Source organism: Megascapheus bottae, chromosome 15, assembly GCF_031878675.1.
Source record: "Megascapheus bottae isolate mThoBot1 chromosome 15, mThoBot2.hap1, whole genome shotgun sequence".
Taxonomy (NCBI): Eukaryota; Metazoa; Chordata; class Mammalia; order Rodentia; family Geomyidae; genus Megascapheus; species Megascapheus bottae.
Window position 1 is genome coordinate 58,920,277 of NC_143523.1, and position 15,191 is coordinate 58,935,467.

Here is a 15,191-nt window from a genome sequence, read left to right on the forward strand (position 1 = left end):
CCTCTTGGTACAGTAACAGGGTAAAATGCTCTGATTTTGTTTAGCCAACTTGCACATATAATATATACATAATGTTCCCTAAATAAGTTTTGGGTCTTTTGATAACTTTTATAGCTAAGATAGCATTCCCTACATTATATAAATAAGAAACAAAAAAATATACCATTATGTTGCTGTGCCCAAAGGCATGCTTTAACATGAGGCTTTTTTTTTCTTCCCTGTGCCAAGAGCTTCTCTGCTGTTATTATCTATGGCTATTTTCACTATACACCTCCTATTTTCTATATTTTCCTTGGTTCCAACAATCAAAATTGTAAAGCAGCATACGTGCCACTTATTCAACTTATAAACGCACAACATACACACACAAAATTGGGAGACATATATAAGAAATCAGAAGCAAGTGGTAAAGTGTTCTGTTTAGCATGCCCAAGCAGGAAAATGAAAACAAAGATGGCAAAGCAAGAGAGCCTTTTCATTTCCTCTCACTTTATGTAACAATTGATTTGATTCTAAGAGATTTCAGAATATGAAGAGGCTACCAAGGATACAAACATGGGAAGTATGAACAAGATGATGGTAAGACAAAAGCCAAAAGGTGAACCAATATAACAGCAATATTCACAGGACAATATGTTGGAAATGAACTTTACCATTTGGGAGAGGGAATGTGGGGAAAAAAAAAACAACATGAGAAGGGGTAACAATGTTCAAGAAGTAATGTACTCACTACCTTATGAATGTAACTGTAACCCCTCTGACAATAAAAGTTTCTTAAAGTAGAAAAATTTAGGTATACTAGACAATAGACTAAAAAACTATCAAAATATTTTAGAAAAATAAGCTATGAAAATTGTCAGGAATCAAGAAATTTGATTGCTTTTTAGAAATAAAACAATAGGAATATGATAAAAGTGCAATAAACTTATAAAATCTAAAAAAAAAGCATGCTGTTTCCCAGGGTTCCTCCCAAGCTCCAGAAGTTCTGATCAGTGTGCATGCACTTTGTGATGGCACATACAAGCGAGCACTACTTTGGGAGAACCTCAAAGTAGTGTATACAAAATAGATCAACAGCTCTCACAAAACCCTCTTGAAGTGTATCAGAAAAGGATGGCATTGAGCCTATTTTCTTTTTTTTTATTGTTGGGATAATGTACAGTTACATTTGTCAGGTAGTAGGTGCATTACTTCTCACACATTGATACCCCTTCTCATGTTTTTACTGAGCTTCTTCTCTTTCTTTCTTTCTTTCTTTCTTTCTTTCTTTCTTTCTTTCTTTCTTTCTTTCTTTCTTTCTTTCTTTTCTTTCTTTCTTTCTTTCTTTGTTGTTGGGCCTGGGCACTGTCACTGAGCTCTTCAGCTCAGGCTAATACTCTATCACTTGAGCCACAGTGCCACTTCTGCTTTTTTGATGGTTATTTGGAGATAAGAGTCTCACAGACTTTCGTGCTCAGGCTGGCATTGAACCATGATCCTCAGGTCTCAACCTCCTGAGTAGCTTCAAGTACAGCGTGAGCCACTGGCACCCAGCTTGAGCCTATTTTTTCATGAGAAGTATGAGGCATAAGGTTCCAATTTGACACGAGGAAGCAAGTGTGCAGTGTAGACAGCATTTAACCCTCAGTTTCCTGGTCTGTGAAGTATCACACAAATCTAAAGACCTTCCCCAGAATTAGTTCTCTAGAGCAGGACAGCTCTGAGTTCATGTGACATGCCTGAACAAAGGCTAATAAAAACATTCACTGTCCTCTTACTGTACTACTTGTTAAATCTCTGTCCATGCCATCATTTCCAAGGACTAATATTCTAATATCCTACTTTTATAGACATTATCATCTTATCCCATTTATTTTCTGTATAACACTTATAATCATATGATTTATATCAATGCTTTTTCATTTTTATTGGAGGCAATGTCATAAAACTGGGCCTCTTTCTTTCATCCTGCACATAGGAGACAAACTCAAAGTCAAGGATATGTTCAATATGCATTTGTTGAATTAATAAGTGAACTTCAGAGACTATTCACATTATTAGAAGAGTGTCAAGGACATGAAAATATCCAAGAAAGCCAAATGTATCACAAACCAAGTAAACAGGTAATTTTGGAATTTTCCATAGCAATTATTCTAGGCACTGAAGACTCAACAAAAATTTTTAAAATAATACAAAGCTGGATGCTAGAGGTTCATACCCATAATCCTAGCTGTTCAAGATCTCAATCTGAAGATTGCTGTTCAAAGCAAATCCAGGCAAACACATCCTAGAGGTTCTTTTTTTTTTTCAAAAAACAGCAGAATTTTATTTCAGAGATAAAAGCCTATGAGGGACACCAAAATCTTCTAGCCAGACTGCATTACTTACCATACATTTCTTAATTTAATTTTACTGTCAAGGTGATATACAGAAGGGTTATAGTTACATACATAAGGCAATGAGTATCTTTCCTTTTAAAAATCCTACAGATTCTTATCTCTAATTACCCAGGAAAACAATCAGAAGTGTTTCAAGTGGCAGCTATGAGTGAAAAAGCTGAGCAAGAACATGAGACCAAGAGTTCAAATCCCAGTACTGGAGGGGGAAAAATGTGAGAACTCAAACACAACAATAGCATAATTTTTATACCATGTCACTTCATTTTTTTACCATATACTGATGATGTCTATTTTAAATTATTATTGGATTCAATCTGGAATCATGATATTTTTCTGGAATGTATTTTAGAGTTCCAGCCCTTATTTATTTGAGGCTTAAAGAAAAATACCTAAAAAGAAAAGAAATAGAAACCTTTAAGGGGTTAGAGGTGTGGCTCAGATGATAGAGTTCAAGTGAGTGTTAGATCGGTAGTCCTGGTCTCAGACAAAGAAAAAATACAACAAACAAACAATGCCTAGGATAATCAAGGCTTAACCACAGAAACTGAGCTTAAGTATAACCAGAAGCTATAAAAGCACTGACTTGAATAATGTTAGTTTGTCAAATTGTTGTCAAACTGCTTGATGATTGTAATTTTTAAACTACTTTAATATATGCCTACCTTTTCTTGTATTTATAGGTCCACCACGCATAGCCAAAACCAGCTTCAAGGTACAACCTTCTGAAATGCTGTGCATAATTAACACAAAAACTATTATCATCAAAATGTATTTAGCATTAAAGGAAACACTAATTTAGTGGCTGGTTAATTAGGGATAGCATATAAGCACCTACTTTCTGAAATATAAAAAGATAAACCAATATGAAGAAACATAAGATGCTAATGTATTTACTTGTATACATAACAAAAAGGTTAAGATGTTCTCATAAGTCTTAAAGAATATGCGAAATCTCAGCAAAAGATACTGGCAAGGACCTCTGTGATTCTGTGGCTGAGCCTCTTCATTCCACATAAAAGGAGAAGGAGGCCTAGGAAAGAAAAGAGGCCTGTACAACGTCCAGAGTTTTAGAAACAGCAGATCTGTTCAAAATAATAATAATATTAAAGGGAAACCAACAAACCTACAAGTCTCATGACCCATTGCTTTCCCATCCATTCCACATCACTTTTTACTCTTTTGATCTTTTTCTTAAGTGTAATGAATTTTGTGAGGGGAAAGAGAAAGAAGATCAGAAGCAGAATCATTGGTGCACACAGTATTTCTTAAGAACAGAGGAGAGCTTCAAATGGAAATATTGGCGGAGGGCTGTTCTATCATCTCCAAAATGAAAATAAAAAGAACATGGACAGATGGGAATGGACCAATATTCAAAGACAGAAGCAAAGAAGGCACGAAGTTAATAGGAAGATACAAAAATGCAGAGCGGGGCCAGGAGTTTGGCCTAGTGGTAGAGTGCTTGCCTAGCATGCACCAAGACCCGGGTTGGATTCCTCAGTACTACACACGTAGAAAAAAGCCGGAAGTGGTGCTGTGGCTTAAGTGGTAGAGCTCTAGCTTTGAGAAATCCCAAGGATAGTACTCAGGCCCTGAACTCAAGCCCAGGACTGGCAACAAAATGAAAAAGAAAAACGCAGAGGGCAAATCATTTCGTATACACACAAAAAAAAAAAATGAAAAGGGGGGCCTAGTGGTAGAGTGCTTGCCTAGCATGCATGAAGCCCTGGGTTTGAGTCCTCGGTACACAGAAAAAGCCAGAAGTGGTGCTGTGGCTCAAGTGGTAGAGCCGTAGCCTTGAGAAAGCTCAAGGACAGTGCCCAGGCCCTGAGTTCAAAGCCCAGGACTGACAAAAAAAAAAAAAGATCAGAGGAAGATGGAAAAAGGCCAACACAGCCATGACTCAGAATTTGTAATGAAATCTAGGATGAGAGAGCTATTTAGGAGGCACAGCCCAATGATATGGAGTCTTAACACTGAGTGCCTATAAAGTAACTAATACAAAATTACACTCACTTGTAGTCATTCAAGCAATACTCATCTTCAAGTTCCATGTTATTCCAAATTAAGTGCTGCTGACAGATGGGAATACCTTAGGGGAAGGTGATTTAAAAATGCTTTAAAAATTCAATAAGTCTCCAATATAATACAAAGCTTATTTCATTAAATAACTAAGTGTAATAATTAAATAAGTGTACATATGAATTAAACACAATTCTAAATGAATACTATGTGCTAAAATGTACAGAATCATAGAAAAAAGTCATGGTGAAAAGTAGTTGAAATTTTGTTCAGTCACCTTTTAAGAGTATGCTTCAGTAACTCTCCATACCTAAAAGAAAGTTTAAATTGCATAAAAGTGTAAACATATTGAAAAGAAAACATGAGTCAGTCTTGAAGAGTTTAAGATTCCAAGCCTAGAAGACAGTTCTAAATGCTGCCAAGTCATTATTTCCGTTTAGTTATCTATGTTTAAACTATATTATGGCAGCTGGATGCTGTAACTCATGCCTATAATCCTAGCTACTCAGAAGGCTGAGATCTGAGAATCATGGTTCAAAGCCAGCCTGGCACTAAAGAGACTCTTATCCCCTAGAAAATGGGAAGTGGTGCTGTGGCTCTAGGGGTAGGGAGGTAGCCTTGAGCTGAAGAGCTCAGAGACAGTGCCCAGGCCCAAAGTTCATGATCAACAAAATAAATAAATAAATAAATAAATAAATAAATAAATAAATAAACTACATTATGGCTATTTTTCAATGCTGGAAATAACTGTCTAGAAGGCCTTGTCTTCAAATTTATGTGCTTAAGAAATACAAACACATTTTTTTAAACCAATGTCACTTTTAAAACTCCTCCCCCATTTGGGTTTTATTAGTCAGGAAGTGAGCACTATCTACTTAATAGGAAGCCGAATTAATATAGACTTATGACTAATTTTTTTCAAGTGTCACCATACTACTTTTTCTAACTACTTTTGTTTATGACACTATAAGTAAGTAGATGAGTGTACCAATAGTATGTGTTACCTTTCTACAACTATACAATTTAATGTTAGAATTTAACTTCAATAACTTGTGAGGAGCATAAACAGAATCCTCATTTCACAAGGATGACACCAGAGATTATGTAACAGAGACTGTATATAGTGGGTTAAAGGAGTGCTCACTGCCCTACCTCCCACCCCCTGCACAAAATCTGTTTGGTGATCCATCTCTGGGAATCATCTTCAATAAAGCAAAAACAGCTGTCTGAAGGATGTATTTTACTAGTGATGGCTGATAGTAAGAGATTATCATGGACTGTCAGGAGGTTTCAAGGGTGGGCACAGATGCACAGCAGACAGACACACACATAGACACAGACAGACAGACAGACAGACAGACAGACACACACACACACACACACACACACACACACACACACACACCCCATTTCCCAAATGAAACAGTCCACTTTTTTGCTTCATTAAAAAAATAATGTAAATAAGGAAGATTTCTAAGCTAGAAATTATGTCATCTAAAGTGTTTTCATTTTTAAAAAATTAAATTCATCAAGATCATGTTTTCAGACTTACAAGGTTTAATTAGCATAAGTAAATAAAGAAATATAGCCAAATAACTTGTTTACATTTAATACACATTGCAAAGTACTACTTTGCAATGGAAACTAAATTTAGAGATGAACTGAAGAGACAGTAAGCACTCCTCAAAACCAGTGGCAGTTAATCATCACTTTTAATAGGCTTGGACATCATTTTCAGGCTTAAAAACATAAAACTGCATGAAATGTCCAAGAATGACCTGGGTTCCTGACAGCTACTTCAGTTGCTGATTGTTTTGTGTTTTTTTTTTTAATGAAAAAGTCATTAACAGCCAGTGGTAGTGCTTGCCTAGCACTCATGGAGTGCTAGAAACCATTCCTTAGTACCACATGTATAGGAAAAGCTGAAGTGGTGCTGTGGCTCAAGTGGTAGAGCATTAGCACTGAGTAAGCCCAAAGACAGTATCCCATGCCCTGAGGTCAAGCCCCAGGACTGGCAAAAAAAAAAAGAAAGAAAAGATAAAAAGAAAAATTCATTAACCTCTGTGGAGGATCCTTGGCCTCTATGGGAGGGAGCATAGGTCTCTGTGGGGACCTTTGGCCTCTGTAGGGATCTTCACTCTTTGAGGAAATATTAAGCCTCTGTGGGGATCCTTGGCCTCTGTGGGGACCATCTCCCTCTGTGGGGATCCTTGGCCTCTGTGGAGACCATCTCCCTCTGTGGGGATCCTTGGCCTCTGTGGGGACCATCTCCCTCTGTGAGGGTTCCTTGCACCACTAGCACTTAAGACCATCAAATATATAAAACTCCACCTTCAGATAAGGTTGCTGGATTTCCACTTGCTAAATCTGGAAACCTTACCCAAATTAACCTTTGCCTTTAAATCTCAATTCTCTTCTTGCATTACTAAAGCCAGATGCCTTAACTTCCAGGACAAGCATTTCGCTGAAAACCACACTGCAGATATAAAACAATGTCTTCACCTCCAGAGATAATGAAAATACCTTTGATAAATTCAATATTTATTGATAACATTAAAAAACAACCTCATGCTGTGTGCCAGTGGCTCATTTCTGTAATCCTAGCTACTCAAGAGAATGAGATCTTGAGGATCATAGTTCAAAGCCAGCCCCAACAGGAGTCCAACTAACCACCAAAAAGTCTGAAAGCAGAGCTGTAGCTCAAGTGTTAGAGTGCTAGTCTTGAGCAAAAAAACTAAAGGACAGTGCCCAGGCCCTGAGTTCAAGCCCTAGTACCAACACTAGCAAAACAAAAATTGTAGAATAAATTTTAGGGTGAATAGTTATGTGGGAACACAATAAGAAATAGATATAAACAATTCACTATAAAAGAAAAGCTGTGCTTAAAAATATAAATAAAATATATCAGTTTCATCCATAATTGCAGAAGTCTAAATTAAAAGAGTTGGAAGTGGTGCTGTGGGACAGTGCCTAGGCCCTGAGTTACAAGCCCCATGACTGACAGTAAGTAAGTAAGTAAGTAAACAAATAGATTAAAAAAATGAGAAGAGTAGTGGTAGAGTGCTAGCCTAGCATGCATGAAGCCCTGGGTTCAATTCCCAGGTACACAGAAAAAAAGGCCAGAAGTGGTGGTATGGCTCAAGTGGTAGAGTGCTAGCCTTGAGAAAGTCCAAGGACAGTGCCCAGGCCTTGGGTTGTAGCCCAAGGACTGGCAAAAAAGAGAGAGAGAGAGAGAGAGAGAGAGAGAGAGAGAGAGAGAGAGAGAGAGAGAGAGAGAGAGAGAGAGAGAGAGAGAGAGAGAGAGAGAGAGAGAGAGAAAAGAAAGAAAGAAAGAAAGAAAGAAAGAAAGAAAGAAAGAAAGAAAGAAAGAAAGAAAAGGGTACAAGATATTGGTAACTTAGAATTATAACACTTGCTAAGGGCAGGGCTATGGGTAAATAGCATTTTCACAAATTGCTGTAAGAACACTGTAGAACCACTCTAGAGAGGAATTTTAACAATATCTAACAGGGCTGGGCATGCATGACCCCTGGGTTCAATTCCTCAGCACCACATAAACAGAAAAAGCCAGAGGTGGCACTGTGGCTCAAGTGGTAGAGTGCTAGCCTTGAGCAAACAAAGCCAGGGATAGTGTTCAGGCCTTGAGTTCAAGACTCAGGACTGGTTAAAAAAATAAAAATAAAAAACTAACAAAATTATATATACATTATCTGGTTGATCCAGCAGTCCCAATTTTAACAATTAACTGTGAAGTCTACAATGTAAAGTGTGAAACACTGGAAGCAAATAAATGGCATTTATAGGTCCACAGTTTAATAAACTATGATATGTTCACACAAGTGTCTATATAGATATAAAGGGAAAATGCTCCGATTTTTAAAAATGAGCAGGCATGGTGACGCATGTCTTTAATGGCAGGTGCCTGGGGGATGAGCAGGTGGATCACAAGTTGGCTTGAGCAACTTAGTGGGATTCTGTCTCAAAATAAAAACTTTAAAAGTGAGGGCTGGCAAAATTGTCCAGTGGTAGAGCATTTGCCAGGCATGTGGGAGATCTGGGTTCAATCCATACGATTGGGGGAGGCACAGGACAATCTCAATGAGCCAATTTGATGCAATATCTGAGATACATTATTAAATGTAAAAACTGAATTGCAAAGACTATAGTAGGACATTACTATTCAGTTAGATAGATGAGGATATATAAAATATATAAATATCTCTCTGGGCAAAATACAACTGGATAAATGTGAAACTAAGGAGATGGGTTATCCATAGTGGATGAGCAGGATGGGAATAAGTAATATGGATGAAAAGATAGCAGCAGCTCTAAAGTAAGTTTTATATAACTCTAGGCCTCTGAAACACACTCAGGAATGTTTCCTATCAACTTCAGTCCCCACCCCAAGTAGATAATTAATATCAATCAGGATATAGGTCATATCTCAAATGAAACAAAAGTAATAATAAAAATGACTCACAAATGAAGGAGAGGGAAGAGAAAAATTAACTTAATCTCAGCTTAAGTGCAATACTGTAGGCAGAAGACCAAAAGAACTATATGCAAATATACTGTGAACAAATTTGTTTCATAGAGGGATTGGGCTAGCAATTCTCAACTAATTTATGTACAGGCTTGAGCAAATAAATAGATCTCTTATGAACCAACTTTTTCACTGTCAGAAAAAAAGGTTAAAATATGAGAAAAGCTAAAATTTTGGATTTGAGATCAGAGGGATCAGTATTAATTTATAACTGTTAATATACATTTGCATAGATACAAAAGTGTGTTTTAATATGCATAGTTCCTAAACATCAAAAGTCTAGAAGCAAGGTATCTAATAGCTATGAAAGCATTGGCACCTGGATCTGTGTCCAAATACCATTCCTATTAAAGTAAACTTATGGAAATAGCTGAGGGCAGGAAAAAGGGAAGAAAAATACATGAAGAGTATGCAATGCCTTGTGGTGTCAGGCAAGACAAGGAGCGAAAGGATTGAGGAATGTGAAAATGGCACATGGGCCAATTTGAAGGATATCCTGTGAGTCAAATCTAGGATGTTTTACCGGGCTCAGTGGCTCATGCCTATAATCCTAGCTACTCAGGAAGCTGAGATCTGAGGATAGCAGTTCAAAGCCATCCCAGGCACTAAAGTCTGTGAGACTCTTATCTCCAAATTAACCACTAGAAAACCGGAAGTGGCACTGTGGCTCAATGGGTAGGGCAAGCCTGGAACTGAAGAGCACAGGGACAACACCCAAGCCCAGGGGAGGGTGGTAGCCTTGAGCTTAAGAGCTCAGGGATAGAGCCCAGGCCCAGAGTTTAAGCTCCACGACTGACAAAAATCTAGGATAGTTTCAGCAGTAAGTAACAACAGTAATAGATTATACCCTATAGATGATATTCTTGAATTCAGGCGACAGAAATAAATGGTTGAATAAACAGATACATGAGGGATAAGTGATAGCATTTTCTTAAAGTAGAATGCTTGTTTAAAATGTAGAGGAAATCAATGGTTTTCCCACATTCCAACAATGAGAAGAGCGAGGCTGAAATCAGGAAAGCAACTCCTTTTGTAATAGACTAAAAAAAAATACCTAAGAATTAACCAAAGAAGTGAAGGACCTCTATGCTGAAAACTTTAAAAACCTGAAAAAGGAAATTAAAGCAGAACTAAGGAAGTGGAAATATCTCTCATGCCCCTGGATTGGGAGGATTAACTTCGAGAAAATGGCAACACTGCCAAAGGCTATCTACAAATTAAATGCATTACCTATCAATATCCCAACATCATTTATTAATGAATAGAGGAAGCGATTAAAAAATCATATAAAATAATAAAAGGCCCCGAATAGCAAAAACAATCCGTAGCAGAAAAAAAACAGCATTCGACAAACATCAATATCAAACTTCAAATTCTATTAAAGCTACAGAAATAATAATTTTTTAAAAAATCAGCTTGGTCCTGAAACAAGAACAGGCCTGAAGACCAATGGAATAGAACTGAAGAACCAGAAATGAACCTGCAGATCTATGGCCACCTAATCTTCAATAAGGCAGCCAAAAAGAAATAGGATGGAAGAAAGACAGTCTCTTGAACAAATGGTACCGGCAGAACTGATTAAACACCTGTAGAAAACTAAACATAGATCCTTATACATCACCCTTCATCAAAATCAATTCCAAATGAGTCAAAGACCGTGAGGTAAGGCATAGGTTGAAACATTCTTAATAACGGCCCAAAACACAACAAATCAAAGAAAGGCTGGGCAAATGGGACTGCATTAAACTGCAGAGTTTCTGCATGGCAAAGGGCATATGTAACAAGATAAATAGAAAGCCCACAGAATGGGAGAAGATTTTCACTAGCTATATGACAGACAAGGGCCTCATATGAAAATATACATAGAACTCAAAAACTTAAATACCCCCAAAACAAATCTTCAAAGAAACCACCATCCCATTAAAAAGTGGACTAGGGGCCGGGAGTTTGGCCTAGTGGTAGAGTGCTTTGCCTAGCATACACAAAGACCTGGGTTCGATACCTTGGTACCACATATATAGAAAAAGCTGTAAATGGTGCTGTGGGTCAAGTGGCAGAGCCACTAGAGAAAAGCCCAAGGACAGTGCTTAGGCCCTGACTTCAACCCCCAGGACTAACTGACCAAAAAAGTTGGCTAAAGCCTTCAAAAGCCTTCAGAGACTTCTCTGAAGTGGAAACAAGAATGGCCAATAGGCCGAGTGTGGTGGCTCATGCCTCTAATCCTAGCCATTCAGGAGGCTGAGATCTGAGGTTCAAAGCCAGGCCAGGCACAAAAGAACCTGAGACTCTTATCTCCAATTAACATCTAGAAAATAGGAAGTGGGGCTGTGGCTCAAGGGTAGGGTGGTCACCTTGAGCTGAAGAGTTCAGGGACAGTGCCCAGGCCAAGTTCAAGCCCCATAACCACCCCCCCCCACACACACACAAAAGAATGGCCAATAGACACATGAAGAAATGCTCAACATCTCTGGCCATAAACGAAATATAAACCAAAACAACTTTGAGATTCCAACTTACACCAGTTAGAAAGCCCATTATCAAGAAATCTAATAACTGATGCCAGCAAGAATGTGCCCAGAGGGATCACTCCTACACTGGTGGTGGGAGTATAAACGTCTTCAATCACTCTGGACAGCAATATGGAGGTTCCTTAAACCAGTAAACATAGAGTTCCTCTATGACCCAGCAATTCCACTTCTGGGCATTTATCCAAATGTCCACAAACAAGACCACATTAAAGCTACCAACAGTATTACCATAGCTAAGATATGGAACCAACCCAGATGTTCCTCCGTAGATGAATGGATCAAGAAAATGTGGTATATATACACAATGAAATTTTATGCTGCCACCAGAAAGAATGATATTGCCACATTTGTAAGGAAATGGAAAGACTTGGAACCAAAGAAACAGACTCCATGGTTTCCCTCATATGTAATTAGTATGTGTCTAGGATTTTCCTAGCAGAGGACCCCAATTGCTCAATAGCTATGTACATATGAACATATAAAATGATGACAAGTGAAATGAACTGCAGGATATGGAAATAAGAGGGTTTTCTTTGTAGCTCTTGTTTTAAATGTACTATGTGAAGTGATTTCTTCTTTTGTTTTCTTTCCCCCTATGGTTTATTCCCTATTGTCACTGAATCTGATTTTGGTGCCTGGTCTATTGTATATATGTTTATTTGAATTCTGGAAGAGAAGGGAACAATAAAATAGTGAGACAAAGGATAGTGAGAACCAAGGTAACAGCAATACATACAAGACAATATGTTCGAAATGAACTCTACAACTTGGGGGTGGGTTGGGAGGAGGGAAAGTGGGAGAAAAACATGGGAGGAGGTAATAATTTCTAACAAGCAATGTACTCACTACCTTATTTATGTAATTGTAACCCCTCTGTACATTACCCTGACAATTAAAATATAAAATAAAATACAGAGGAAATAAAACAAACAAAAAATTACCATTAGGCAAATACCATAGTAAAATTTGTTGCTGGCAAGAATCGTGAATGGATAGCAAGACTATTGGGCATGTGCCCTACTAATATCAGCAAATTTTCTTGTGTTTATGCCATTCACACAAATACAAATACACATCTCTCCAAATATCATTCCCTAGCCCAAGACAGCACGATTTTTGCACCAGATGCTTCTTCAGTCCTCTCCCTGAACTCCTGCATTATCCTCAGCTTAGGGTCAGAAGATCAAGTTAAAATGTGTAAAATGTGTTCTAGTTTGACCTATACTAATAACTAAAAAGTAGAAAAATGTAAAAATCATTTATCTGTTCTTGGATCTTTAAAAGAGTGGAGGTCAGGACAAACTGCTACTCCCAAAACTGGAGAGGAAAGCACAGAAAATTACAATTACCAAAGCAGAAACTCCAATGTGGAACCAGGGACACTAGGTAACCCCAAATTGTACTTAACAAGTTCGCTATAGTGTACACAAGAGTTAAAAATTACAAGTGGGCCATGGTGCTGGTAGCCCATGCCTATAATCCTAGCTACTCAGGATGCTGAGATCTGAGGGTGGTGGTTTGAAGCACACCCAGGTGGGAAAGTCTTTGAGATCTTTATGTCCAATTAACCACTGGAAAATTAGAAGTGGTGCTGTGGCTCAAAGTGGTAGAGTGCTATTCTTGAGTGAAAAAGCTCAGGGACAGCGCCCTTCAAGGCCCAGAGTTCAAGCCCCATGAACCAAAGCAAAGCAAAACAAAACTACAAGAGAACACAGGCAAAAGAAAAGAATTTAAGGAGTTAAGAATTTAAAGGGGGGCCAGGAGTGTGGCCTAGCAGTAGAGTGCTTGCCTAGCATACATGAAGCCCTGGGTTCGATTCCTGGGTACCACTTACACAGAAAAAGCCAGGAGCAGTGCTGTGTTCTAAGTGGTAGGGTGCTATCCTTAAGAACACCCAACGACAGTGCCCAGTCCCTGAGTTCAAGCCTCAGGACTGGGAAAAAAAACGAATTTAAAGGAGTTAAGAAAGTTGAAGAAAAGGAGTTACAAATATGTTCCCCTTGGACAAATTGTGAGGTTCATTGCTATTAAAGTACAATCACTGTTAGATGCTGTAATAAAGTCATCACAGTGAAACAGGGGTAGGTTGAAAGAGGGGCCTGAAATACTTGCTGGGAAATGAAAATTGGCTGTAACAAAACACTGCAAAGAAGAACCAGAAACCACTGTATGCATTCTGCAGGGTTTTCTAAAAGCATGTCTGAGAATTGTTAAGAGTTAGGACTGAGAAATAAAATTTAAAATACAACACTCCACAAAATAAAAAACGTAGCTAGGCATCAGTGATTTACAGCTGGAATCCTAGCTGCTCGGAGGCTGAGATCTGAGGACTGAGGTCCAAAGCCAGTCCAGGCAGGAAAATCCATGAGAATCATATTTCCAATTAACCAACAAAAAGCTGTAAGTATAGACATTGCCTTAAGTTGAAGAGTGCCAGCCAGGAGTGAAAAAGTCAAGCAAATACTAAAGGATCTGAGTTCAAGTCTCAATACTGGAAAAACAAACAAAAAAGAACAAACAAAAAATGTTTCCCTTTTTTTTCCTATTCCTATATCTGATCAAGCATAAATAATTTTACAGGCAAAGTTCTATAAAATAATTCTGGGCTAACAATGTGAACAGATAAGACTATTTTGAATAATACATTAATTGATTATTAATTATCAAGGCTCAGTAACTGAAGACTATGCAACATCGACATAAGGAGAGTCAAACAGAACAGCTAATATATATATATATATGATATACATATATCATGTAAAACGTATAATATATACAATATAGTATAAGATATAAATAAGCTGGGCACTAGTGGTTCATGCCTATAATCCTAGATACTCAGGAGTCTGAGATCTGAAGATCTATGGTTTGAAGACAGCCCAGGCAAGAATGTCTGTGAGATTCTTATCACCAATAAACTATGCAGGAAAAGCTGGTCTTGGTGCTGTGACTCAAGTGATAGAGCACTAGCCTTGAGCACAAAGAGGCTCAGGCACAGCACCCAGTCCCTGAGTTCAAGCAGTGGACTGGAAATATATATATATAGATAATATGTATATATATTTGTGTTATATAAATATATAACATATATGAGATAATACATAATATATAATGATTTGATACAGGATGGACATCAAATTACTTTAATGAAAAAAACTAGGTCAATTCAATAAGTGGCATTTAGATAACTAATGATCTGATCAGCATTAAAAAAAAAAATAGGATCCTTATGCTGAAATGGCAAACCCTCCCTCGCCCCACCCCCAGGGCCAGTGGCAAAGGTTTGTTCTTGCTGTGTTACCTGTCACTTCACGCCAGCAGGGGGCTCTGCTCACTACAGTCCCTGGTGAACCCAGGTTGATGGAGCAGTAGTCACCATACCTAGAAATAATTTTCCATTCACAGTTAATTATCCAGAACAAATAAGAGTTCCCTACTCCTAAGGGGTCAGAAAAGCAATCCTATTTCATGCACAGAAGATAAGGGCAGCCATGCCGAGAACACAAGGCCAAATAACCTGCTGGTACAAATACTTTTTTTTTCAATATTTCTTGGCACATTTTTCTTTCCCAATTCCACTGCATTATTTTCACATGTGGGATGGAGGAAGTACATTCCTTTACACAGCTCTAGGCAATGATAAGCTCTAACAACGTACTTTCTCTGACCTCAGCTGTATCTCTTCCCTCTCTTGGGCACACATGGCCTCAGAATAACCATTGT

The 15,191-nt window shown here is 38.1% G+C and overlaps 1 protein-coding gene across 8 annotated transcripts in view; it reads right to left on the reverse strand.

The window, feature by feature from the left end:
- The window catches only part of Zfand4 (zinc finger AN1-type containing 4), a 45,185-nt gene that overhangs the window by 20,691 nt on the left and 9,303 nt on the right, over window positions 1-15,191 (reverse strand). For 5 of the 8 annotated variants that reach the window (XR_016537869.1, XM_090346802.1, XM_090346804.1 and 2 more), the window contains exons 4-6: window positions 4,392-4,467; window positions 3,346-3,408; window positions 3,041-3,108 (exon numbers count right to left, since the gene is read on the reverse strand). Coding sequence is in view for 7 of the 8 variants with exons in the window: in XM_090346802.1 (XP_090202928.1) it covers window positions 3,041-3,108; window positions 3,346-3,408; window positions 4,392-4,467 (207 nt within the window). In the remaining variant the exon portion in view is untranslated. Of the gene's footprint in view, window positions 1-3,040; window positions 3,109-3,345; window positions 3,409-4,391; window positions 4,469-14,769; window positions 14,850-15,191 lie in introns of those variants that run through there. The other 3 variants (XM_090346807.1, XM_090346803.1, XM_090346808.1) reach the window with 3 other exon arrangements.